The sequence below is a fragment of the Chenopodium album genome, chromosome 16 (genome assembly GCF_948465745.1).
Source record: "Chenopodium album chromosome 16, dcCheAlbu1.1, whole genome shotgun sequence".
Classification (NCBI taxonomy): Eukaryota; Viridiplantae; Streptophyta; class Magnoliopsida; order Caryophyllales; family Amaranthaceae; genus Chenopodium; species Chenopodium album.
Window position 1 is genome coordinate 1,483,552 of NC_137849.1, and position 27,246 is coordinate 1,510,797.

At 34.8% G+C, this 27,246-nt stretch overlaps 3 protein-coding genes across 10 annotated transcripts; 1 reads left to right on the forward strand and 2 right to left on the reverse strand.

Moving 5' to 3' along the window:
- Nucleotides 1-451: 451 nt before the first annotated feature.
- On the reverse strand, nt 452-5,031 carry LOC145584611 (uncharacterized). Its single transcript, XM_081641424.1, has 2 exons — nt 4,213-5,031; nt 452-2,219 (listed from the first exon to the last, which is right to left on the reverse strand). The coding sequence occupies exons 1-2, from the start codon at nt 4,826-4,828 to the stop codon at nt 613-615; spliced, it is 2,223 nt and encodes a 740-aa protein (XP_081497550.1). The 5' UTR covers nt 4,829-5,031; the 3' UTR covers nt 452-612.
- Nucleotides 5,032-10,740: 5,709 nt separating this feature from the next.
- Nucleotides 10,741-25,853, forward strand: LOC145586025 (putative disease resistance protein RGA1). 8 transcript variants are annotated; one of them, XM_081642733.1, is made up of 6 exons: nt 12,538-16,206; nt 16,573-16,670; nt 17,831-17,962; nt 18,071-18,180; nt 23,879-24,069; nt 24,782-25,853. In XM_081642733.1, exons 1-2 carry the CDS (start codon nt 12,768-12,770, stop codon nt 16,590-16,592), a joined length of 3,459 nt encoding a protein of 1,152 aa, XP_081498859.1. In that variant the 5' UTR covers nt 12,538-12,767; the 3' UTR covers nt 16,593-16,670; nt 17,831-17,962; nt 18,071-18,180; nt 23,879-24,069; nt 24,782-25,853. The 8 variants fall into 8 exon arrangements, 5 of the variants coding, with proteins under 5 accessions (XP_081498859.1, XP_081498861.1, XP_081498862.1 ...); XM_081642735.1 differs by lacking the exon at nt 24,782-25,853 and adding an exon at nt 24,232-24,612; XR_014100784.1 differs by lacking the exons at nt 12,538-16,206; nt 23,879-24,069; nt 24,782-25,853 and adding exons at nt 10,741-11,053; nt 11,959-12,085 and having other exon boundaries at nt 18,071-18,478.
- On the reverse strand, nt 20,483-22,447 carry LOC145585955 (uncharacterized). Its single transcript, XM_081642647.1, has 2 exons — nt 22,253-22,447; nt 20,483-22,117 (listed from the first exon to the last, which is right to left on the reverse strand). The coding sequence occupies exons 1-2, from the start codon at nt 22,445-22,447 to the stop codon at nt 20,483-20,485; spliced, it is 1,830 nt and encodes a 609-aa protein (XP_081498773.1).
- Nucleotides 25,854-27,246: the final 1,393 nt, after the last annotated feature.

A 27,246-nucleotide genomic window follows, 5' to 3' on the forward strand; every position in this document is an offset into this window, starting at 1 on the left:
TGCACTATTTTGAGACATCTATCTTTATGTTTTAACATCTAAGGCTATCATCATGAGTCATGTACGGAGTATGTTTTAACTTTTATTTTAAGATATAATCAGTGTGCTATTTCTAATTCTCTATTACTTCAAAAAAGCTCACAAAGAACGACAAAGTGGTGGGAAATTATTAAAGTTTTGATGTACTAGTACTACTAAAGTTGCCAACTGTCTTAGTGTGGTGTCGTGCACAAAAAATGACTAGCCCCGTCTCCATCAATCTAAAAGTGAAGGATTACTACGGGTACAACTCTGTATACGACTATACGAGCACTCAGTAAATATCAAGTGATGTTAAATTAGAGATGCTCGATTTCCCTTTTACTTTTTTGCAATAGTCTAACTTTGCACTTCCTTGATGTTTTATTAATTGCAATACAAGGCCGTTAGGGGAATGTATCATTTTTAAAGTGACACGGAGTAATAACTACCTGTCAAATGATATAATGTTACAATTTATATTAAGCTAAAAATAACTTGACAAGGTAAGTTAAATGCCATGACTTAAACTGTCTAAAAATACAGTTAAGAATTACACCAGAATCTGATATGTTCTACAATTACAATTAGTTATCATTTATGAATAATCAGTTTAGTCCATCCAAACCCCTGATTTTGAAGGAAACGTTCTCCTAAACCAAGATGAGCCATCAACAGCCACACTAATGTAATGAGCTCCCCGCCTTTACTTAATTGCGCGACATGGGACTTGGGTGAGCAACGCGTAGCAGCATAGCATAGTAGCTCAACCCAAACCTTGCTTGTTATCTCCCATTGAATGTCACCGAATGTCTTTAGTTGCTTCGCGAGAAGACAAGCATCAAGCAGCACAGATTTGCTCTTTCCACACTTATTAGCTGTCATAGGCAGAACCTCTGCTTGCATCTTAAGGACTTTATTACAGAACTCCTGAAAAATTAACTCATCTTTTTTTGGACATGTAATTTGTCCTTCTACTGATGAAATCTGACACATCAATTTCTTGGTTACAAACATCTTAGCCCCTGCACATATTCTTGTAAACCAACCACTGTCTATGTTCCGGTTCATAACCTTCTTAGCCTCTTCACACGTATCCTCGAATCGAATCTCAGACATACCCACCACCAGTGATACCAATGACTTCTGCCTAAGCAAAAGATATGTCATGTAATCTGAAACTTGCTTACAGAAATTAGGATAGTTTGTACCTCGAACACTGTCATCAGCAGTCCAGTAGCATATATCAGTAGCAAGATGCCAAATCAATACACTCTCATCATACTCGACATCCAAAGTCCAAGGATTTAAGTACTTTGATACAAGAAAATAATCATTCTCTAAGACCAAATTACCTCTAGCAGAGTACACTTCTTTACTCGCCTTTATATCAGTAGCTAGCTTTGCTTTCTTCTGTAGTTCTTCTATGATAAAATTCACTACAAGTTGTTCATCAACTTTCTTCGTTTCAACGTATAAAATTCCCATAAGTGCATCCCTAATCCGCTTTATTACAATGAACTTCAAGAATGAAGGAGGAGTCTTAAAACATCGATCTAGTAAGTTGTACCTTGAGATGGACTCTGCCCACCTACATCGACTGTGACCTTTTGTACACCTTAGAAACTTAAGAAACCGCATCATATAAGATCTCATGTGCTTCGGCAAGCCAACCTTAGGGGTGGTAATAACCCACCAATCCGACACCATGAGCATGATCACGACGTATACATCTAGGGCTATAGCACCCCCCAACAAGGCAAAGGTTATGCCAATGTCGGTCTCATGATAATGGTTTTTGTTCTCGAAAACAAACAATAGTAGGGATGCCACAACCGAGAGGAAGCTAACTATACGAACATAAGCTTGTTTCTTTTGCAACAAAAACACCTTCGTATAGAAGATATCATACACGAAATTAAGCTCAATTTCTATTACTCTGTATACCTTTGATGCTGCTTTATCAAGGAAAAATGAACGACTTTCTTCGCGATCCTCTAAGCTTAGAAAAGCATCAGCTAGAAGACCTTTGAATTTCATGTAAAATTTATAAGCATCTTTGATCATTCCATCTTCCTCTTCTTCTGCATAAGCATCGATTCTAGCTTCCCATGTGTTAAAGGACACTTCATTCCTTATGTAATTTTTCAAGTCATTTTGGTGATCAATTCCTTCTAACTTGTTGTCTTTCGAGGATCGATCTGTTGAAAATGTTATAAATTACCAACAAATTAGAATTTCGACAACTACCGACTTATTACGAAGTATGTAACAATAATGAAATACTCGCGAGTAATATTAATTAATAAAATGTGGCTCCTTAATTAGTTGGATTGAAGCTTGCATAGTGCAAATTTAATGAATCAGTGCTCTTGTATGACCATTATCTGCATTTGCAATGTGTTCTCAAGTGATTATATACATTATACATCTATTAATTTATTAGCAGCATAACTAAAATTCGTGTATAAATGTCAATTGTTGTTGTTGTACTACGTATCTTTTATTATTCGTACCTTATATTCATTCAATTCATATACTACGTAATACGAGTAACCTTTTTGTAGTTAATTTTTTCTAGTCTTTTGGTCAATTAGAGATTTAGAGTTACGTCCAGGTACATCTTGGTGAACTCCTAAATTATTTTGTATTAGACCAAGTATATAATGATATACTTCCTATGTCGGTACATGATTGTTTCATTAAAAAAAAAATACAAAAACTCTAATCATGAATTAACATTGATATAATTGTATAAGAAATAATTATCATAAAAAAAATATTCGTACAACTTTTTACATATGCTAGCAAATAAGTGTCTTAAATAACGTGAAATGTAAACTTGTAAAGGAGGGATCCCTTTCTTTGTTAAAGCAAATCAATTCCTACCTCACAAATTATAAAAAAGTCCTCCAAGTTCCTACCATAAAGTTGCACAACACCTAGAATCTAGACTTGGAGGTTTGAGTCTATTAATAAATTACCAACCACATATATGTACACGATTTTTTAAAAACAAATTTTTTTCTGTATAGGTGGATGATGTTTTAGAGCAAAGGTTTAACTTTTGCAATTTAGCAATTAGGTTGTCACTTGTCAGTACACATCATATGGGTTAAGAGTTTAAGACACCCCGTTTTGTATGCAACTAGTCAAATCAATCGAATAACTTTTTAAACATTGATCGAGTATCCATGAAATACTAATGAAGTAACCCTTATAATAATAGATGAGAAACCTCTATAAAACTAATGAATAATCCCTATAATGGCTCACTACAAGAAATGACCAGTCACATATAATAATTTATATTTAAAAAGGTTATTTTAATAAAATAAGTTGAAAGGTGTGTTCGATTCACCTAATACTTATATTAGACCCTACTTCATTTTAAATTTACTTTGGTTATAATTTATATTTAGGTATTTCTTATATACCCTTATTAAAAATAAAGTGGAACAAAATAAGCCCTAAGATATTGTTAGATTACTTTTAAACCATGAAAGTTCTATTTATATTCCGTTTTAAAGTGTTTTAATAAGCTCGTCTTATTTTTACGTTAAATAATTTGTGCTAATTTGATATTATCATTCTCTCTTTTACTTTAATTACTTTTTTCTTTGATCCACTTATATTTTCATTACATTTCAACTATTTAATCCATAAACTTTAACACCCATCCCACTCACTTTAGAAAACAAAGAGAGTAATTAAGCATATCAATGATCAAATTTATAAAATTAGTAAGCCTTGAAAGCCAAAATGTTTCAATTAAAAGAGAAACAAAAAATAATGGCTAGCAATTTCATTAGATTTGTTTTTCTTAGATCATTCATATCATCATATGGACCATATGGTCCGACAACCAAGAAAATATCTTTGGCAATTAGACTTGTCAACTACCAAGTACTTGACAATCCAAGCAACTTGTTAGCCAACTTTACCCAAAACGAAAAAGAAAATAACAAAAGCAGTTGGCCATTTCACAAATAATCAACTGTTGTTTTTACCAAACATGATCATAACCGAATAATATCCATAAACGCATCAAATTGAATACAATTGACATTTTTTAAATAAATTAACTACAACAAAACTAACAATATAATTTAATTTGTTGAACCACAAAAAATAATATTATCTAACATACTAACACCTTATATGTGTGTATATATACAATATACGTGTACGTACCTTGAATATCAATCGAGACATGGGAACTACCATTGCAACAATGATCTTCCTCCTTGAACCTAGCGTAGTCGGGTCCAGATTCCGGCTTACTAGCAAGTGATTCTCTAAAACTATTCATGCTAGCAAAGTACAAAGACTCAGTTCTCTCAGTATACTTAATACAACCATCCACATACATAAGGACCGTCGGCATCCACAACCGGTTATCGCCTCGTAACGATTGTACAAACACATAGAGCGTGACAACAAGCTGGATAGCGAGCTGCAGCGCGTGCCGGTGCCATAACTCGTTATCTTCCAATGCAAGAGCAGTAATAGTGTCCGGACCACCAAGATGTAGTAAAAGAAATGGTGCCCAAAATGCTAGAAGATCTTGCCTTTGCGGCGAGTCTACACCTTGGCTGCTTGTGATCAATCCAATGGTGAATAATGCAACCGCGTCGGCTGATAAATAGAGCAGCCATAGGCAGAATTTTAGTATGCGGCTCGCACACCGCTTTCGATACGGTGCTAGGATTGTAAGCAATGCTTGAATTAAGAGACTAGTGAGCATGAAGAATCTGTCGTCCCATGTATTCCATAGCTGCATTACTCTCTCTACCGTTATATTCCCCATTGGGAAGATCGTATGAACGGAAGTTGTATCACCCTTTGTTTTGTAATAATCGCAATGTGAAGGAAATTCTCGGCTATTAACAAAAATAAAGTGATCAAAAGAGATTAAAAGAAGCGTAAAAATAAAAGAATAATGTTGTAATTAATATGAAACTTTTTTATAAAAAATAAATTGAAAGAGGAATTATATTATGTATTATATATATATAGTTTTATAAAATACTCGTGCTAATAAGTGTGAATGGTTGAGAAAGTCATATATTAAGAAAAGTTGGAAAATAGAAAGGACCAATAAGAAAGACAAATAGTTTAGTCAGACAAAGTAGGGCCTGAAATGACATGGGAATTAGGAAGGACAAAGTATTTTGTGTGTTGTATTTTTCATTCTCTACATTGATTTTGAGTGGCCAAGAATCTTAAGTGTTTTTGGTTTGTACTCAAATTAAATCTTAATGGTACTGCTTCAATTTGGACTTACGGCTGGAATTTGTTATGCTATGGTCCTCATTAACTCATGGCTATTGAGGAATTGAAAGTCTATATTGAGGTGGCTTTGGAAGTTTCTCGTCATACTAATCCGTACTACTACTTTTGTTTTATTAAAATTCTAATAGTCGTTACGTGGAGATATGTTTTAGTATGTTGCATTTCTGTTTTTTTGGATAACTTTTACAATTAAAACGGTTTTTTCTTTTACTATAATTGTTACTCCCTCTATTTCTTAATTATATGTCTATTTTTCTCTATTATTTTTTTTCTATTATGTGAGTAATAAATGAAATAAATAAGCACATAATTTAATTAAGGGATGAAGGGAGTAATTATAACAGTTTGATTAATAAAATTTGATTTCACGATTTCAGTCAATTGGTTGCAGAAATTATAAATGAACGGAAAAAAAAGTAATATATTATTTAACGTATACATATACTTTTAGCTTGACCTACTCTTCATTTTTATATTGTTCTATATGTTACTTAAATTACTTGTATAATATTTGTACTTATTATTTTAATTATCAATATGGCCTGGGTTAGCAACCCATAAACCTCATTTTACTTAGCTAAACTATTAAGATGTTACACAAAACTAGAAATAAAATTTTGTCTACATAATTAAAGAAGGTGATATGGATTTGGAGAAAGAAAGGATGAAGATATTATGAAAATATGTGGTAGTGGACTAGTGGGTTGCTGTTATGTTATACCAATATGAAACAATATTACATTACTAAAAATTGTAGTGAAATGAGTTATTATATGCAAGCAATAATTCCTTACAAAAATGCAAGCACATAGTACTTCATATGACTCATTCACTTATTCATGTTCATTTTGATATATTTCTTTTGTTTTATTTTAACGGAACATTTGGTATGAATATTCAAAATGGATTGAAAACGAAACAAATAAGAGAGAAACTATAAATGAATTATTTAGGGCTTGTTTGGCATCATTTTTTGTTTTCAGTTTTCTGTTTTTTTTTTTTTTAAACCAAAAACAGAAAACAAGAAAAAGGTGTTTCCACTTTTCTGTTGCCAGTTTTCAAAATTATCATGATTTTAAAAAGTTTAAATAATTTTTTATTCATTATGGGGCATATATCATATACTTTTAAAAAACAAAAAACCAAAAAACAGAAAACCACAGCAATGCCAAACGAACCCTTAACTCTTAAATTAGATTTTCATTTGTTTGGTTTTACCATATAAATGAATCACCTAAGGCCTCTTCCGATTTACTGAAATGAACTGAATAGAGCTGAAATGAATTGTTTATGAGAGAAGGAAATTCGAAACTGAACTGAACTGATTAGAGCTGAACTAAAATTAAGTTGAAGGAAATGAGTGCCTATTTAGTTCAGCTTAATTTTAGTTCAGTTCAATTCTTAATTTCCTTCTCTCATAGACAATTCATTTTAGCTCTATTCACTTCAATTTAGTTGTTTTCAGTAAATCGAAATAGGCCCTTAGTCCAACCCCCTTTCTTTTTGTTTGAGGATGGTAAGGGTAATTATTATGTTAGATGGAAATTATTATCTCCTTGTTACCCAAACCTTTTAACCAAACACTTTGTGTTAGTAATAGTTAAATTAAATCCATTTCCAACTTTTAATTAAAAAAAAAATACTTTTATCAAACATGCTCTAAATGTTAAATTTTTTGGATAAAAACAATAAAAAAAAAATACTTGAAAAAATAAAATTGAGACGAATTTAACAAGATGTCACATGACTGTATTTTGAAGTATAGAAAATAATTACTACCTCTGTTTTTATTTAGTTAACACATTTTGACTTTAATACTATTTACACACCTCCCTTTGACCATGTTTTGTGCTTTATACGTAATGAAATATATATTTATTTGGGATCTTGTTAGATTCGACACGTTATATACTTTCAAAATATCAACTTTTCATAATTTTTGCTTATCGACAATTAAACATATTAATGATTGAATAAGTACATTGGCAAACGTGACTAAAAAAACGTGTCAACTAAAAAGAAACGTAGGAAGTATATCATAAGATTTCATTTGCACCGGAATATACGTATCAAGAGTCCAAATGAAACAAATAAAAAAAATAAAAAAAATAAAAAAAAAAAACAGAAGAGTAATAAAAATCACATGATACTCCGTACTAGATATTATAAACATAAATCAGAAAAAGACACATAAGGAGATTATAGGGTGTGATAAGGATAGGGTGTTTTGTTTTCCAGGATAGGGAATCAGCTAATCAATATGCATAAGATAATGATATTTTCTTATTTGATATGAATTGAGAATAATATCTACTCTAGGATAAATGGTTCATAGTTGTGAGAATATGCTTATCTCCCCCTCTCTTCCTAGTACCTTTTAATAAAGGTATGATTTGAATTAGTATTCCCATTATGTATCCCTTCTTTACATACTACCCTTGTATCATCATACTGAGATAAGAAAAGTGTATATTGTTATGAGGAGGTATTGTGTCAATCCGGATAGACGAAACCGAGATAAGAAAAGTGTATATTGTTATGAGGAGGTATTGTGTCAATCCTTCGTCAGTCCGGACTGACAAAATGCACATTTTTAATATCCTCAACCGGCTGGATGATATCCTCTATTGGGTGGATGATATCCTCTACTAACTGGATGATATTTCTACTGGCTAGATGATATCCTATACTAATTGGATGATATCCTTTATTGTTTATATGATATCCTTTATTGGTTGGATGATATTTCTACTAGCTGGACAATATCCTCTATTGGTTAGATGATATCCTTTATTGACTGAATGATATATCTACTAGTTAGATGATATCCTCTATTGGCTAGATGATATCCTCTATAGGCTATATGATAGAGGATACCATCTAGCCAATAAAGGATATCATAGACACAATCATAAATGATATCATATAGCTAATAGAGGATGTCATCCAACCATAATATCATATAGCCAATAGAGGATATCATCCAGCCAATAAAGGATATCATCCAGCCAATAAAGGATATCATAGTCACAATCATAAACGATATCATATAGCTAATAGAGGATATCATCTAACCATGATATCATATAGATAATAGAGGATATCATCCAGCCAATGGAGGATATGTATAACTTGTTTGAAGATATATGTATAATTTGTTTGATAATATGTATAACAATGGTGGAACCTCCATTTAAGTTTTCGTATTAAGCTCATGGGCATAACATAACTTGTTCATTTCTCAACCAAAATACATGCATATGTTATTAAAATGCTCACAATCCAACATACAATCATATGGGACAATCAATTTCAACAATTATACATCACATAAGGAAGCCCCAATTCGATTTTTGGGCATTTTTCAAAAAAATCCGAGAATCTCAAGCTTTTTCTCACTTCCGCCATGGATGATCTCGTTGCTCTCCTTTGCCATAACCTCCACCAATTTGTCGTCGGGTGAAAACTTGTTCTTTATCGTAAGAAGATGACGGTGATCTGATACTTTCTTGAGTCTCAACTGACGAAACATTGCCGCACGCACCTAATACTTTGTGATATTAACCATAGATTTTTTTTGACAGACACCAGAAATGACACGTGTCACTTCGTGGTATTATTTTTTCCCTCCAAAATTCTTCCTCCCCTTTTAGCAAATTTTTTTTTTAATTTTTGGTATAATACAACTATAATATATAGTATATTATTCCTCATGTTAAATATACTGTATTATCTTTATAACAATTGTATTCCTTTTATTTCGTGTTCTATTTACTTAAAATAGCTACTTAAGATTTTGAGACCTTTAATTAAGGGAGAATAAACTATAATTTAGAAGTTAATATATGGTGGAGATTATGCCAAAATACAATATTAACATTTAAATTATCATTATATAGTTATACAATAGTAGGATTCAAGGAAAAAAAAAATTTATTCATGTTGTTATTTGAAATATCATGAAATAATAATAATTGAGTTACCTTTCTATTAAATAATTTTGTAATAATTTTACCAACTTATAACATTTTTTTCCTTTAAAAAAACTATTAATTATTACTAAAAACAAGTTATTCTTACATCGATCATTTTGGACATATGTTCCTATCATTAAAAAATTTCCCACCATATGATGTTAGCTTCAAGATTTTTTAATTTTAAAATTATTTTACTTAGCTTATTTTTTGAAAGTACATTGTACAGTTTTTTTTTTAATAAACTAAATTAATTCATTAATAAAAAGGCATACATACGACATCTACGTTGTAGAGTTTTATTGGAAATAACATGCATCATAAATGTAATATAATGTAACTGTATTTAAAATATTTTCAACACAACTAATCAAACATAATTTTTTTTTTCTTCTCAATGTAGTTTTAATAATTTTTACTATACCTTATTATTTAATCTTTCTTACATGCATTGCATTTATTTATTCTACATGAGTTGCTTCATTTTTATATTATATCACAATTTAGGCCCCGTTCTCTTCACCTTATTTTTGCTGAACTGAAATTATTTTTACTGAAATGAAATTATTTTTGCTGAACTTAAACTATTTTTACTGAATTGAAATTAATTTTACTGAAATAAAATTATTTTTGTTGAACTGAAATTATTTTTGTTGAACTAAAATTATTTTTATTGAATTTCTATTATATTTCTTCTTAAAAGTTACTGATTTTTACTGAACTGAAATTAATTTTACTGAATTGAAATTATTTTTACTGAATATTATTTTTTAAGGTGAAGTGAACAGTGCCTTAATTATGGGAAAAAAATTATTACTATAATCTATGTAAGTATAAGTTGGTTGTCAGTGAGAGAAATGATAAAAGATAAGTGAGTCTTTATCAAATAAGGACGTGTTTATTATTATAAAATGGATAAGAAAAAAAAATATCGCGATTATTACAGAAGTATTGAGTTTTAGACTTAGGCCCGGTTCAATTCACCTTAAACTTAATTTCAGTTCAGTAAAATTAATTTCATTTTAATAAAAATTAGTAACTCTAAAGAAGAAATATAATAGAGAAGCACTAAAAATAGTTTCAGTTGAGCAAAATTAATTTCAGTTAAGCAAAAATAAGGTGAGGTTAATGGGGCTTATAATATGAGTACTTAGGGCTTGTTCTCTTCAAATTATTTTCAATCAGTTTAATTCAGTTTAGTTCAATTCTTAATTTCCTTCTCTCATAAAATATTCAGTTCAGTTCAGTTCAGTTCAGTCAATCTGAACAGCCCTGACATTTTGTTTGGATAGGAAGAAATGGAAGAAAAAGAAGAGAAGAGAAATAAAAAGGGACAAATTCTCTTATTTGAGTAAAAAATTGAGGGAAGGAAGGGAAAGGAGAGGGAAGGATCCATTTCCCCCTCTCTTTAATAAACATAATCTTTTCAAAATTGGAGAGATTTGGAGGAAAAATGGAGCTCACCTACCCTCCCGTTCTTTTCCCTTTCCTTCCTCCATTTTCCCTCCCTTTCTTTTCTTTCCTTCTTTGCTATCCAAATAAAGCGTTAAAACATTGTCACCTGCGAATATCATCATTCACCGCCCCGCCACTTTATGATTCTCAATTCCGTAAATTTCTTTTCACCTTTTGGCTGTGTAACACCTCCTCTATCTTTTCTTACAAAATTCAATTCACAGTCTTCAAAAATCTGCAAAAAAATTCGAATTGATGAGCACGATTTGTCAATTTATGATTGTCAATTTGTCAAATTACAAGAGTAAAAGGTACAACATCTATCCTTTTGATTTACATTATTCAACTTGATTTTTCAATTTTTAGCATTTTGTAAAGAAATTGCTGCTTTAATTATCTACTTAATCGCTGAATTTTAGATAGTCTATTGTTTAATTTAACTTAAATTCCGAATTAAACTTTAGTATTTAAGATAAATATTTGACAATCAGCATGTTTTGATGTCAATTTTGTTATTAAATTATTTTAGTTTTACTTGGAACTTCAATGTGTCAAAATTTGAGTGAATTGAATTGTTTTGCGTTGCTGTATAATGTGCAATACAACAAACGCTGGTCCGGAACTGGAACCCGGGGCCGGGTGGATGGTAGGCAGGTGCCCTGCCATCTTATGAACCAAACTATACTGATTAACTGGTTTTTTTACTGCTTTCATTTGTTTGATTTGGAGTATAATTTTTGGCTACTATGCTGCATATAGTTATTTTCAAGTATAAGTGCATAGATTTTTCTAATAGTTGTACTATATACCAATTACCAAGTATATATGAGTGATATGAACATATAAGTGATGCATTTATTTATACACCAAAAGTGCTTTAGTTTAGGCATAAAATCTTTTTCAAGGTTTTTTTGTTCAATGTTAAACTGTACTGTTAATTGTCTATTATATAATGAATTTAGACTGATTAATCCTTGTCACATATCACTTTTATAGTCTATTAGTCATCATTGTACGCAATTATAAGAAGTGGACAAAGTCGTCCTTGTGTTGAGATTTTTCAAAAGTGTTAGTAGTTGAATTTCGGTCAGTTTAAGTTGCATTGAGAGTATGAACAAGAAATTAACACTCGCATAGTGACTTTTATATACAGCAGAATCATTTGTTGTATTGATTACGAAACATCTGATTTTTTTTTTTTTTTTCTTCCTTACAGAAAAAGTTTTTAGTACAAGTAAATAAGAATTGAAGGGCAATTGAAGGGCAGACGTCGTTCAGTCATTGGGCATCAAAGTGAAGTAAGCTCTTTCGCTACACCTAACAGCCTAACATTCTGTCAATATGTAAGCTTATGACTTCCTAGAATTATGACATACTTGGCTTTATGTGATGCATTTTCTTGTATTGAGCTTCTCTTGTATCAGAACAGTCAAAAGTTCTTATGGCAAGAAATAATTGTGGAATTTGTGTTGGATCTTGTCCGAATTACCATATTGGTAGTAGGAATATTGTTGTATTATACTTCGTATACACCTTAAAATTATAATTTGATATATAATGAATATTGGCTGTTGAGAAATTAGATTTTTTCTTAGTTTTGTGATTTGACCTCTTGACATTATTACTTTTTGTTATGATACTTTCTTTGATGTGCTAGATATTGACATACTGTTAGATCTATGTTAAAATTTAGAAATATTGTCATACATCTGAAAGAATTGTCAAAGTTTCACATTATATATATTATATTCCTCATATTAGTCCAGTAGGACTATTATTTCAGCCAGTTGTCAAGATCAAAGACTTTTCCACAATTAAGTTAGCATACAAACTATCTTACCATATAGGATTGAAGCTACATCAATCCTTTCACCGGAGTATGTATCCTGATCCAAGTGATACTTTGTGGAAGTAAAAAAAAAAAAAGATTCAAAAGACAATATTCTGCTTGAGCTGTAGTGAGGTTTCGAAGATAGCAAAGTTGAAGGGAAAAAAAGGCTAGAGAAAATATAAGGGGAGAAAGAAATGGCTGAAGTCATAGTGTCAGATGTTGTTCTAAAGCTTCTGGGGGTTTTAGGCAAATCAGCTCATGAAAAGATCGCCCTGTACTTTGGTGGGAGAAATAAGGTCGAAGAGCTTCAGAAAACAATGATGATGATCCAAGCTCGGGTTCTTGATGCGGAGAGGCGAGGGGAAGGAGAGAGTGGAGCTCTTGTAAAGTTGTGGCTGAAAAGACTAAAAAATGTTCTCTACCAAATGGAGGATTTGTTTGAAGAGGTTGCAATAGCTGATAAAGAGACTGAGCTGATTGCTGCGGGTAAGCTGACTAAACCGCTACACAATTTGTTTTCAAAGTTAAGTCCTTTTAGCCATTTCAGGAATAGCAAAGTTGCTTATGAGGTTAAGGCTGTTATGAAGGAGTTTAAAATCATAACTTCAGAAATGCAAAGCCTTAATCTCGGGGTGTGTTCTGTTGAGGAACAACCTTCAGTTAGTTTGTCTAAAAAGGAACGTACCTGTTCTTTCATCATGGAGGAAGAGGTAGTTGGTAGAGATGAAGATAGAAAAGCACTTATAGATATGATTTTAGACATTGATGATGTTGAGGGAAGATATTCTGTGATCCCAATTGTTGGGATTGGTGGTTTAGGGAAAACAACTCTTGCTCAGCTTGTTTATAATGACAAAAATGTTCAAAAACAATTTGAGCTGAGGGGTTGGGCATGTGTGTCTGATGTCGTTAGTATTGAAGAGTTCGCACGAAAAATTCTTAGCTCGGTCACTGGTAGTGATTGTCAACATTTGAGTATGGAAGAACTTCAGATCCGCCTTCAGAATTCTGTCAATGATAAGAAATACTTGCTTGTATTAGATGATGTATGGGACGAGGATCGTGAGAGGTGGCTTTCTCTGAAGCGCCTTCTATGTGGTGGTAAACAAGGAAGCAGAATAATTGTAACCTGTAGGTCTAGGGTAGTGGCTCTTAATATGGGCACTGTTGTACCCTATGAATTGAAAGGCCTGTCTGAGGAGAAGTCTTGGGAGTTGTTTAGAAACCTAGTATTCAAACAAGGACAAGAGCATAGAAATCCAAACTTGACAAGCATAGGAAGAGAGATAGTTAAAAGATGTGCTGATGTTCCACTTGTCATACGGACTATAGCTGGCCTTCTTTATTCTAAAGATGCTGAGATAGAATGGAAGATTTTCAAGGATAAGGAGCTGAGGATGATAAAACAGAATGAAGATAGTATTATGTCAACTTTGAAGCTAAGCTATGATCATTTGCCTTCACACTTAAAGCAATGCTTTGCATACTGCTCTGTCTTTCCCAAGGATTATGTGTTGAGGAAACAGCATCTGATTGATCTTTGGATGGCCCAAGGATTCATTATGTCATCATACGGTGGTGAAAGTGCTATGGATGTTGGTGATGTATATCTTATGGATCTTTTGAGAAGATCTTTTTTACTAGAGGATGTTAGAGGTGAGGATGGTGATATAGTCAGCTGTAAAATGCATGATTTGATGCATGACTTGGCACAATATGTGGCTGGAGAACACACTGCTGTCCTAACTGGATCAAAACTACAGATAAATGACAGCATAAGGCATGCAAGCTTTATTGTGGGCTCCTCTTGGGAAGTTCCATCTTCTTTGCTTTCTACCAAGCAAATGCGATCTGTTCTTCTCTTATCACATACTACATTGCTAAATCTCAATGAAATGTTTTCCAAGTTGAGGTGTTTACGTGCATTAGATTTGTTTAAGGCTGATTGTGAATGTCTTCCGAGCTCCATAGGGAAGCTGGTGCACCTAAGGTATCTTAGACTTGGCTGTTCCATTTTATCTCTTTCTGAGGCCATCACAATGCTACAGAACTTGCAGACTTTGGATATTCGGGCATGTAAGTTGCTTAGGGAATTTCCAAATGGCTTCAACAAATTAACCAATCTAAGAAACTTGTATAATAATAAAATTGGATTGAATGATATGCCATCTAGATTTGGGTTGTTAACATCTCTCTGCACATTAGATAAATTTGTAGTGGGCAAAAGTAACGGTCTAGATGCTCTGGCTTGCTTGAACAATCTTTTTGGACGATTGGTGATCCATCAAGTAAAATATCGTAGAGAAGCTGTATCTGAGGCAATGGTGGCCAATTTAAAGGGTAAGAAGCTTGTTGACCTAGTATTAAGATGGTCATCCGTATATGGAGATCCAACTAATCGTGCTGATGAGGATGAAGAGACCTTGGTGCTAGAGTACATGCAACCTCCTCCGACTCTTAAAAGGCTACATGTGATGGATTGGACAGGAGTGAGATTTCCAAGGTGGGGGATTGATGAGTCCCCTTGCTTACTCCCTAACCTTGTTTCTTTGTGCATTCAATTTTGCCACCGATGCAAATGTCTCCCTCCCATGAGTCAACTACCTCATCTCAGGTTTCTTGAACTTGCTTACCTTGAAGCATTAGAATATGTAGATTTTGGCGACAATGATATCCCTTCTGCTGCAGCATACTTCCCATCCCTAGAACGTCTGGAGTTGCAGCATCTGTGCAAACTGAAGGGATGGTCAAGATTAGAAATGAAGGGTGATGTACATCAACAGAGACATGACTGGAATCAGCAATACTTTTCGACGCAGCGAGTTTTTCCCCGTCTTTCGTGGCTTAGAATATACAGTTGCCCGAAGCTGAGGTCATTGCCTCTGGTGCCAAGACTCGAGTCTTTGGAGGCATATGACATCCACGGAACTCTGCTAAAGCATCTCTTGTGTGGAGAGGATCCATTAGGAACAGTGTCAGAACCTTGTTCTGCAACTCCTTTCACATTAAAGAAGCTGGACATTGAATCTGTTCATGAACTGGATTCATTCACAATAAATATTTGTTCACTGGAGTCATTTTCAATTAAGGGATGCCATGAATTGACCAATTTAGTGGCTGAATCTCCATCATCTCTCAGGCAACTTATAATCAGTGATTGTGGGAGACTGAGAGACATAACTGGTGCATTGCAGCGTCTCTCTTCCCTTGAGGATTTGAAGCTTTGGCACTGTGAAAAAGTGGATTTGTGGGATGTCAATAATGATGATGATGGTGAAGACGAGGCTAGTAGTGGCAGGCCGTTTTCTTTGCAAAGCCTGAAGTGCCTTAGCTCCTTGAGCTTGTATTCAATCTCAAAACTGAAACATCTTCCTAGGAGCCTATGCTATGTCACAAGTCTTCAAGAAATTTACATTGATGAGCTCTCTGAATTAAGGGGCCTACCAGAATGGTTTGGCAACTTAACCCAGCTCCGGCGGTTGTCAATAAGGAATTGCCATAACTTGGTGGCGCTCCCAGAATCTTTTCGTGAACTTACTGCATTACAAGAGCTTAATATTTGGAAATGTCCAGAACTTGAGAAAAGGTGTGAATGGCCAGATGGCCAAGACCGGTCGCTTATACCACCCACTGGCAAGTTCATATCCCTACTTTCATTTTAACCGTTAATAAGCTCTTTTTGCATTAATAGTGCTTAAGATGGGTTGCTGTCTGTTTTGTTTGTCAAAAAACATTTATAATTATATAATATGGTTGCAGAAGCTGTCAGTGCTATTTGTTGTTTTATGTTACATGATTTTACTATTTGATTGTCTACTATCCACTTATGGTCTTATGGATTTTTATCAATTTTAATTTTAATCAAAATTTGCTTAGGTTTTTTTATTCCTCCATTGCTATATGGTTTGTTGATTATAGATTGTTATACTGGGAGCTGGATAATCAATGCCAAGTTGCCAACTGACTCTGATATTCACTTTTTCTTTTCCCTGTTTGTAGTGTCCATATGTCGGTATTGAGACATTGGAGGGACATTTTAGCTTCCTGGATTAGAAAAACCATATTATCATTCTGGGTTAATTCACACAAAGGTTAAGGTTAGTTGACTTTTGATTCTTAAGTTTGTCGTGCATTTCATTTGCTACTTAGATTTGTATCCTGTTATCTGTGATACTGCAAGTCTTTTCTCTTCGCAACCTCAGTTTTTGGTCCAGCCAGACTCTTGCTTGATCCTTGTCATTTGAATTTACCTGATTTTTTGAACTATAAATACACGAGGAACTGGGGAAGCCCAGTAGGCAGCAAGGTATATTGAGTTTACAGGGTTGAGTCTGTAAGTGATATGACCCTGTTCAAGTGATTGCTGGGTGTTAAGGGAGCATTCTTTTAGGTTCTGATGTTATAGTCAACCACAGCAACTCTTCATGTTTTCTTTCTGGAATACTACTATGGTCGAGAAAGATTGAAACAACTAAAGAACATTTTGCTTAAGTTTGTCCAGGTAAGACTATCAACGTAGAATATTCAATATTAGCTGCAAGCCCAACCTATAATCAGGAGAATTCGGTGGATCAGATTGAGCTACTTGAATTATTGATTTTAAATGAAATCCAACAAGGCAACGAAAAAAAATAAATAAATAAAAATACACCCTGTTTTTTGTGTTTTTTATTTTAGATAAGTTTTATTTTCGATTCTAAAACTAATGTGTATACGTAGTATGTTCTCCGAGTGCTTAGTATGTACAATATTGCAATGTGGAGTAATTATATAGAATAAACAATCCCTGAATACTACCTAATTCTTTCTTGCTGGCCATATCTTTAAATTCCAGAAAAAAATTGTTGATATGGCCTATGGGCTCTGATTGTTTCCCCCCTTATCTTTTATCTAGCTTGTTTGTACTGATTGACCATTAGGAATGCCAATTCATTTGCCTACACTTTGCTTCACATTAGTGCTTTATTTAGTTGTTTATTTTGATTTTTTTTGTAACCGGGCTGTCATATAATCTTTATTCTGCTCAAGTTTATTGGTCACCAGACATGAATTTTATTAGAGCAATGTACAGATCTAGTACAATATGCGATGCACTTTGTAGAAAGCCTACTAAGTAGCTGGCTTCCTTCCATATAATATGTGGGCATGTGCGCATGACAATGTCAAATTTGGGTGGAATACACTTGGTGATAATGCTTTATTACTTTTGTCAGAGATGATTTGGTGATTTTCGTTTCTGACAGTCATGTAAACTTAGGTGCTATGCATGGAGTACAAGGCAAGAAGAATGCTGGTGAATTGTCCACAGCCACACAGCCAACATCTAACCAATGTTAGGCTAGAGTTTTTATATCTGAATGTACAAATGATGACAGTCCATATCTTAGTGGTAAGTTTGGGGCATTTCATCAATAACTAATCAAGTTTTGAAGCATAGCACTGAGATTCATATTAGGTAGCTAATCACTCCCTTACAATAAGTAATCTCATGTTTCAGGCTTAAATAACAGCACTTCATGGCCTGTAATAGCAGAGCAAAAACAGAATAATGAAGTGGGAGATTTATTTGTGCAACATCCAATTGTTACAGTTTCCATGACAGTTCAGGTCAGCTTTTGTACACACCAATCTGCTTCACGCTGCTTAGAACCCTCCATGTGTTGTTCCAGTTTCCAGATGTGTTCATAGCTTTAAAGTTTATAACTATGATGTTGTGGCAGCTATATATCCTACAAGTTTTAGCCTAATAGCATTCACTCATTCATTCACTTTGAAAGATAATTCTTCGTATGAATCTTTAGTATGGATGTCTCATTTGTGTTCATGGGCCATCTTGTGTTTTGTTCAAAGAAATATATTCTAAACTACTGGATTTTATTTTCAATGGAAAATTAGAATTCAAGTGTCAAAATTCAGTTTCTTATAAGAAAGTAAAGGAATAGGAAATAAAGGGGAAGCTATGGAAAGATGAAGAGGCTGAGGGGGTGAAGGATAGGGAAGAAAATGCGGTATTCCTTTATTATATGGAGTAAAAGAAAATAATTTTCTGTTTTTTGGGAAGCTTAGCAAGATGCGGGGCAATTGCACCAAACATAGAGACTCTTATTAGGCCCAAAGAAACTTTTTAATCCACAACATGGCCGAGATACCAAACCCGGTCCATTTCCATTCTAAACTAAGTAAATAATACCTACCTGAATTTTGTTTTTAGCTATGTTCCTTTTCGAGTGTATATTTGTGAAAATGTGAGGACTTCTTTTGGATGGTATTGTTAGGATTAGTGTGGAGATGAATGAAATCAAGATTACAAGCATGAATTGTGTATAATTCAAATGCTCCTCACAAACCTTCCATAAACTCTCTCTCTAAGTGTTTATATTTGTGAATAATGAAATAAGAGTTCTAAAACAATATATATAGTCTAGGTATTAGGAGATAATCAAAGGCTAAGAATTAATCAAGAGGGAGGAGAAAATTAATCATGACCATACAAAGAAAATCGGGCCCGAAAAACAGAGCAACCCCGTGAAACCCATTGGAGCGGACGCTCCAAAGAATATGAGCGGCCGCTCAAACAAACTGGAAAAAAAAATAGCAAACGAGCCTCGAATGGAGCGGCCGCTCCTCAGATAGGAGCGGGCGCTCCGAATTCCCCTGCTGGACAGCTTCTCGTAAAATAGCCATAACTTCCTCGTTTCTTGGCTAAATTTAGCTTATGACCAGTCGTTGGAAAGCTCTTGAGATAAGCTATCACCTCCAACTTGAATCATCTCAAAATCCTTTCTAGATTGAGAGATATGCTCATTTGAAGTCAGCCCTTTTCTTAAAGTGGTCAAAATCTTCACCTCATTGATTTCACCTTATGCCTCCTTGATTTATCCATCTCCACACTAATCCTAACAGGTATTGGGCCTATTAGCAAGTTTATATATAGGTTAGTCCGTTAGTAAGGCCTAAGAATTAATGTTGCGAAGTCTTGCGATGTCATCATATGCATATTTCAAAACTTTCAATTGTACTCAATCCATTTTTGTACACTTATCAAATGCAACCATTTTTTTTAAGTTACACTTTAATTTTAACAAACAACTACATGAAAATCATTATGTTAATTCCCTACTTTTATGGAAATGGCAAGGAAATCAATTTTTTTTTTCCTTGGTTAATAGTTAGCACAAAACAGTTAATTAACTCAATTAAGTTAACATTGGTAAACCGCTAATTGAATTAGCGGATTCTTTTTAACTAAACCCATAAACCATTTCGTCACCAACACAACACTATCCCAATAATCTCTCATCTTCCCAGCAAGCTATTGGGATGATAAATAAAGCAACACACACTACCTAGAGAAATACAACAATTAAGTAATTGACAAATTAAAGGTGGAGATAGTAAGAGGTTGAATTAGAGTGCATCTCCAATTAATTAAAGATTTTCTCGGCGAGTTTTGACAATTGTAATCATGGTTGCTCGGAGACTCGGAGTTGGTGTTGGTAATGGTGGGCCTGTGGGATTGCAAAGGTACAGGGAAATAGGAGAATTGAGGGTCTTTTAACTATTCCTTTAATTTTTCCACTGGTTCTTGCTACAAGACTGTAGTGTTTGATTTATTTATTTTTTTTTTTTTTGAAACTACCAATAAAAAGCGGTTCTTCTTCTTCTGCTTGATCGCTGTAATCATAAGTGGGGTCGGCTTGTGCATGAACAAAAAATATTATTTAAAAAGCAATTGTTGACATGGACTGTATAGTGGGGAACTTTGTAAAGGGTGTAGTTGGGGAATTTTGATATTTTTGAGCATTTTTAGCGGAAATCCCTCGCTAAGACGGTACAGTATATACGTAGAGAGTAAAATATAATCAGCATTTCAGCATAACATTACATTTCTTAAATTTGATAGATGTTACTAAATCTCGCTACAAGTAAATTTATTCTCTTCCCACACGCCATTTTCATCACATGGGAAGGAGATGAGATTGGGGCATTCCAAAACTACCAGACGGGTTAGTTTAGGGAAAATGTCGATAAATTCATCCCAATTGATGCGTAGCTCAGGCAAGTACCGGAGACGTACTGTGTGTACATGTTGAAAACAATGCATCTCCATGCCTAGATCCCAAAACCGGCCTCCTCTAATATAGAGTTTCTCCAAAGAGTTCTTTGTATCTTCACTTATCAGCCTTAGCAGTCGGGACATTGTGTCCTCTGGGGCAGCCTGGAGCTCCAGTTTCTTAAGGCTTGGAGGAAATGTTCCTGAAGCACTGTCACTTGGACCATCAGCAGAACTCCACACCCAAGCGATGAGTAGATTTTCGAGCAACTGCATCGAACTTAGTGTTGCAAAATCATCGCTTGTTGGAAAATTGATTCTTCTAGTCCGGACGGTTAATTTGACCAGCTTCTTGAGTTTCAATAAGTCGCTAAATAACGCTGATGAAGATGCATTTTTTCCTTTACCTTTTCCATTATTTCCCCTTCCTTGTGTCTCTTCAGGATTAATAACAAATCCCTTGAGAACTCTAAGCTCAGTTAGGGAAGCAATTCCCTTGGGGATGTAGGCAAGTAGGTAACACTCGGACAAGTCCAAGTGCGTAAGTTGTTTCAACGAATCGATCCCTTCTGAAAGAGACTCCAAGTTAGGACATGCTCTTAGATCTAAGACCCGTAGATACTCGAGCTTGTAAACTGAGTCTGGCAATTTTACAATTCCTGATATCCCTTCAAGGCTTAAATAAGTCACTTGCCCCATTTGCTTTATCAAAGTCTTCAAGGCTTCAATATCTTCAACCATAATATACCTCTTGTGATTATGGTCCCAGCTACCAAGGTGTAGCACTTTAACAGTGCTCTTCCTATCAGAGAGCCGTTTGAACGTCGTACCACCCAGAAAGTTCTCTCTGATGTTGAGCACCAAGGTCCCTGTCACATCTTTGTGATCTTGATCCTTTTTATTGAAGGTATAGGCGCGTTTGAGGATCGATTTTTGTTGGGCTATTGCTGAAACAGGTTTGTTACTAGCTGGTTGTTGCGAGTCTTGTGACTGTTGATGTGGATGTTGCTGCTGCTGCTGCTGCTGTTGTTGTGGCTGATGATCCATTATTGACCAAGGACCCTCTGGTATAACATTTATGTTCATCTTTTGAGCCACCATGAATTGGACATTTTCATTCATCTTGTACCTATTGCACAACATTTTGTTGCCAATAGTGCGCTCAATGAATCCGTTGGCCACAAGCTTAGCCAACTTTTGCGCACCCTCCGATTGATTTTGAACTAAATTCATGCCGATCCACAAATGGATCGGCTCTCTTTTCTTTCTCTCTTTACCAGCAGAGAACAAACAGAAGCATATCAAACAGCTTTTCTCTCTATCACCGAGGCTTGCAAACCCATCTTCTAGCTGATCATTTGAAGTACTAGAAGCTTCAAGCTGAGTAGAATTATGGGCGAGTGACGCACTGTGATGTGGCTGCACACCAGGTTGTGGAGAGGCTCCAACAGCTAATGATTGCTTCTTGTCATTAACAATTTTTGCGAGTTCCTCTTATTTTGAGGCATTATCAGTGTCATGCTTGATGAAATTATGAAGAATGGTTTGGATTTTTTGATAGAGTTTAGGAATGATAGTTTCAGGGAAAGAGGAAGGAAGTTGGTGACTCTCGATTTTTTCGAGTACTTGATGAACCACCTTTTGGACATCTTCATGAATGTTTTTTAGCCTCTCTTGCCTGGTGATGGTAGAACTATTATCTTCTATCTTGGTTTGGTTTTTGGCCTTCTTAAGTTGGCTCGAAAGAGTTTTACCATTTTCAACGAGGGATAATATCAGAGGATTCATGGAGGAAGAAGCTGTTACTACAGTGTTGGACATTGATCTAATTATTGTGGTTATGGACAGAGCAAAGCAAGAGAAGTAGTGAAATTGAATTTTGTGGGTGTTGCATCAAACTTTATAATTATAACTCTGATTATAATTATTTCTGGTTCTAAGATCTGTACAAATAGTCAAATTAAACAGAAGACAGTTCATTGTTGATAATTAAGCATCAGCTGAGAAATAAATGTCATACATTGGTTGATTATTTAGTCAATCAATAATTAGTCAACGGCTACAGTACGAGTCCTTATTAACTATACAATATTCCATACAAAGTCTACAATATTTTAAGTCTTGATCGAGAAACTAGCGCAGCAATGTGCAAGTAATTAATTGATACTGTAAACCAGAATCAAGCAAGAATGCTACCGGAATCAAGCAATGTGCAAGTAGATGCCTCGTAGAAATTTCCATACAATAAGTTTATTATACTACTAGGTCGGTATATTATTATGTGTAACTTTTATATTATTTGTGAGATAAAAAAATTTAAAAGTTTCAAATAATTATCGGAGATATTTTTTTTTTATTTTTTATTATTATTATTTTTTATTTTCACGCCATATAGTATTTAAGTTAGATCACTAGTGAATTGTCTCGCATTAGAAAAGAGGTGAAAAAACCACCTTCACATATAAGGATCTACATACCACTAGTGAATTGTCTCACACCAGAAAAGAGGTGAAAAAACCACCTTCATATATTAGGATCTACATACCACATTACTGATTGACACAATTTTAACCCTTAAGTAGCTAATTATACAAGTACAAATTAAAAGATTTGATTTATTTAATTAAAAAAATAGGTAGGGAGATTAGGTTATTTTAAATTATACTAAGTACATTATCTTATCTTACATATATTATCTCGAGATCCATGATTTTCATTGTATATATAAATTATGCATTAATTAACTACTGCATATTAGGATGGGACAAATATCAAGCTGGCATGTATTAAAATTTTCAGTTTATTAAAATCCGACAAAATCGTTAAGTCAACTTAAGATCTTTATTTCATTTATTTATTTTATACTCCGCATTATTTTGATAAAGAATGACCAAAACTACCAATCATATATGCAAAATAATTCTGTCACAGTAGTTTAAGCAAAATTATATTTCTTGATTCATGAGCCCATTGTTAAAATCACGCACATAATTACCCTTTTCTTTCTTTTTTTTTTTTTTTTTGAATTTGGACTAACCAACAAATAATTCCTAGCTTAGTTTACCAATTGAGATAATCAAATGGTTAACCAAAGTATAGAGAAAGTGAAACATTTGTTCGAAATATGGGATGTTCGTGTCTTCATATTAGTCAGTCTGTTTATCCAAGCATTTCTCACTTTGCTTGCTCCCTTAAGAAAATCTAGTGCAAATAGCTATCTGAGGTTCTTTATTTGGCTGCTCTATTTGTCAGCTGACGCGATTGGAGTGTTTGTCATTGGGTTGATCTCTAGCAACGATGGAGCTTCACCTGAGACAGTTAAGCTATTCGCGTTTTGGGCACCATTTCTTCTTTTGCATCTTGGTGGTCCTGATACAATAACTGCTCTAGCTTTGGAAGACAACGAGCTGTGGAATCGACACGCTCTTCAGCTGGCTACTCAGGTATCTATCACTGCCTATGTCTTTTTCCAATCGTTTCGAGATAACAATTTGTGGTTGCCTACGGTATTTATGTTTGTTGAGGGAGTTATCAAGTACTTCGAGCGAACATGTGCTCTGTTTTTTGCTAGTGGCTGAACCCGAACCTGGGCCTAACTATGCCAGGTTAATGGAAGAGTACAATTCTGCCAAGGATGCTTATATTCCAACCGTTTTTGAAGGAAAAAATGGGCGGATAGAAGGTGGTACAAAGTCGGAGGGACAAGATACATATGATGATCAGCAGCCGTCAATGATAGATGGTGTTACAAATGATGCCAACGACACGAGTGCTAGTGGTACTTCTTTGGATAAAGAGCTGAATCAGGATGAGAAGCAAATTGTAGATGCTCATCGATATTATGAGCTGTTTAAAGCACTCCTAGCAGACGGTTTTTTGAGCTTAAAAGATCGTAAATTAAGTCGAGACTTTTTTGCCAATATGTCGATTAAGGATGCCTTTAGGATAATTGAGATTGAGCTGAACTTAGTCTATGATGTTTTCTACACAAAGTTATTTTTGTTGCAAAGGAAACGAGCTTTTGGTCGAGTATTCTGTTTCTTTTTTGTTATAGCATCTCTGTTGCTCTTCTGTTGGACTTAATGATTTTGATGATGACACAACCTCACTTACTTACATACTAATAAAGGCTTGATTGTTTGAATGTGTGATCAGTGCAAAGACTAGGAGAATTAAGTGTCGAGCAAAGATACCATGAGGAACAGGAAAGCCAGAAACGAAGCTATCCAAAAAGAAGAGTTCCCTCACAGGAACTGGCGCTTCAGAAATGAAGACTGGAGAAGAGAAGGTTCCCTCAGGAACAGAAGCTTCAGAGAAGAAGCATCACCAGCGAAGAGAAGTTCCTTCCAAGGAACAGAAGCCTCGGAGTAGAAGCTTCATCAGAGAAACATGAAGACTAAATATTTTATATATTTTAGGATTTATGTAAGTATAAGAAAGTTAGTTACATTCGAATTTACTGTGTGGAATTGGTCTAAGAAGATAAAATTGTGCATGCTAGGTTTTAGGAAAACGGTTGCAACCTAAAACATTTATCTTTTGAAAGGGATTTTATTTCTTTCTGAATTTCGAAAGTATCTTGTGCAAAAAGATTTTATTTTATTTTCTTATTTTCGAAAATATCTTCTGAAAAAATAAAATCGCCATGTTTTCCAAAACTTGCGGCCTACTCTCCCACGTTCTTGATCAAGTCGTGGTTCTGCAAAATTGAGGAGTTCATGGTTCCTTAAATTAAGGGACATGATCTTCTTAGTGGGCATGAGTAGTGGCGTAATAGGTTTGCAGCACAATGAAGTTTTTCCAAGGCGTTTTGTGATCTATAAATAGCTATTGATTTCTGTTGGAAAAACTCGTCCTTGCTCACATAAGTTTTCAAGCTTTTAATTGAGTCAAGCGTCCAATTCCACATAAGTTGATTAGAGTGTTCTTAATGTTCTTATACTAGAGTTTGTTTTTCTTTCGAGTTGTAATTGGGAATGGGGAAGTTCGAGTGAACATTTGTGTATGAGAAAGAGAAAGAGAAGAGAGAGAGAAAAGAGAAAGAGAAGAGAAAGAGAAGAGAGAACAGAGAAGTGAGAAGAGAGAAAGAGAAGAGAAGAGTAACAAGTTGGGTGACTTGTTCCTCAGGGTCTCAAGTTCGTAGAGGAACTTGAGTTTGAGTCTTTAGCTTGTAATAGGATCATTTGCCCTATTCTAGTGAAGATTCTTTTCCCAAAATCCCAAGTGGTCGTGGTTTTTCTCCTTGTTAGGGCCAAGGAGTTTTCCACGTAAAATCTCTCTTGCATTCTTTAGTTCCTTTAGTTAATCTCTCAGTTCCTTTAGCTTACTTAGTTTTAATTCCGCAAAAAGTTTAGCTAATTTCTCATACTACAATTCAACCCCCCCTTCTTGTAGTATTCATTGAAATAACAATTGGTATCAGAGCCTAACTTCTAAGAGAATCAGGAAACCCTGAAGAAGAAAGGTCTTGGAGAAAATGAATACTCACGAAAAGCTCGAGGAAGGATACTCAACTCAGAGACCTCCTATGTTTAACGGGAAGTTCTATACCTACTGGAAGAACCGTATGGAGATCTTTATCAAGGCGGAGAACTACCAAGTTTGGAGGGTCATTGAAGTTGGTGATTTCGAAGTCACCAAAACAAATGCTCAGAATGAGGTAATCCCTAAGCCTATGTCTGAATATGAGAAAGAGGATTTTGACAAAATGGAAATCAATGCTATGGCTGTGAAATTGCTCCATTGCGGGCTTGGACCTCATGAACACAATCGTGTTATGGGGTGCAAGAACGCTAAGGAAATCTGGGATTTGCTGCAGATTACTCATGAAGGAACTAATGAGGTTAAACGCTCAAAAATCGATCTACTTATGTCTAAGTATGAAAGATTCGAGATGCAACCTAAGGAAACCATCCAGGAGATGCTAACTCGTTTTACTAACATCATAAATGTGCTGGTTTCCCTTGGTAGACAGATTCCTACAGATGAGCAGGTTAGGAAGGTTCTCAGAAGTCTTCCACAGGACGAGAGATGGAGAGCTAAGGTGACAGCCCTACAGGAAACTAAGAACTTCACCAAGTTCAACATCGAGCAACTTGCTGGCTCTCTCATGACCCACGAGTTGCACCTTGGAGTCAACACTGAAACCATGAGGAACAAGGGGTTGGCTCTGAAAGCAGAGGAGGAGGAAGACTCAGTAGTAGACGAGGATGAAGCTGCCATGATCGTTCGAAGGTTCAAAAGGATATTCAAGAAAGGCCGCACCTCAAGGAACTTCGGGAAAAAGAACTCTAATGCCAAACCTGACTACAGCTGCCACAAGTGTGGATCCCCAGATCACTTTATCAGAGATTGTCCTCTCTGGGAAAATGATAAAGGAAAAGGAAAGGGCAAGGAGCAAGGAAGAGAAAAATTCAGCAAAGCAAACTTTCAAAAGTCGGACATGAGGAAAGCCATGATTGCAGCTTGGGGTGATTCTGACAGTGAAGAAGATGAGGATGACCAACCAGAAGAGGAGACAGCCAATTTGTGTCTGATGGCCAAATCAGATGATGAAAAGGCCAACCTTGAGGAACTCCACAAAGAGGTATTTCTTGATCCTAAACAGCTTAAAACTCTCT

What these genes read in the sequence shown, in the direction of transcription:
- LOC145584611 (XM_081641424.1), bottom strand. Translation starts at nt 4,828, where the DNA reads ATGGGGAATATAACGGTAGAGAGAGTAATGCAGCTATGGAATACATGG. An exon ending in TGTCTCGATTGATATTCAAG is followed by an intron (nt 2,220 to 4,212) that starts GTACGTACACGT and finishes CATTTTCAACAG; the next exon opens with ATCGATCCTCGAAAGACAAC.
- LOC145586025 (XM_081642733.1), top strand. Translation starts at nt 12,768, where the DNA reads ATGGCTGAAGTCATAGTGTCAGATGTTGTTCTAAAGCTTCTGGGGGTT. An exon ending in GTCGCTTATACCACCCACTG is followed by an intron (nt 16,207 to 16,572) that starts GCAAGTTCATAT and finishes CCCTGTTTGTAG; the next exon opens with TGTCCATATGTCGGTATTGA.
- LOC145585955 (XM_081642647.1), bottom strand. Translation starts at nt 22,447, where the DNA reads ATGTCCAACACTGTAGTAACAGCTTCTTCCTCCATGAATCCTCTGATA. An exon ending in TCCAAAAGGTGGTTCATCAA is followed by an intron (nt 22,118 to 22,252) that starts GTACTCGAAAAA and finishes TCAAAATAAGAG; the next exon opens with GAACTCGCAAAAATTGTTAA.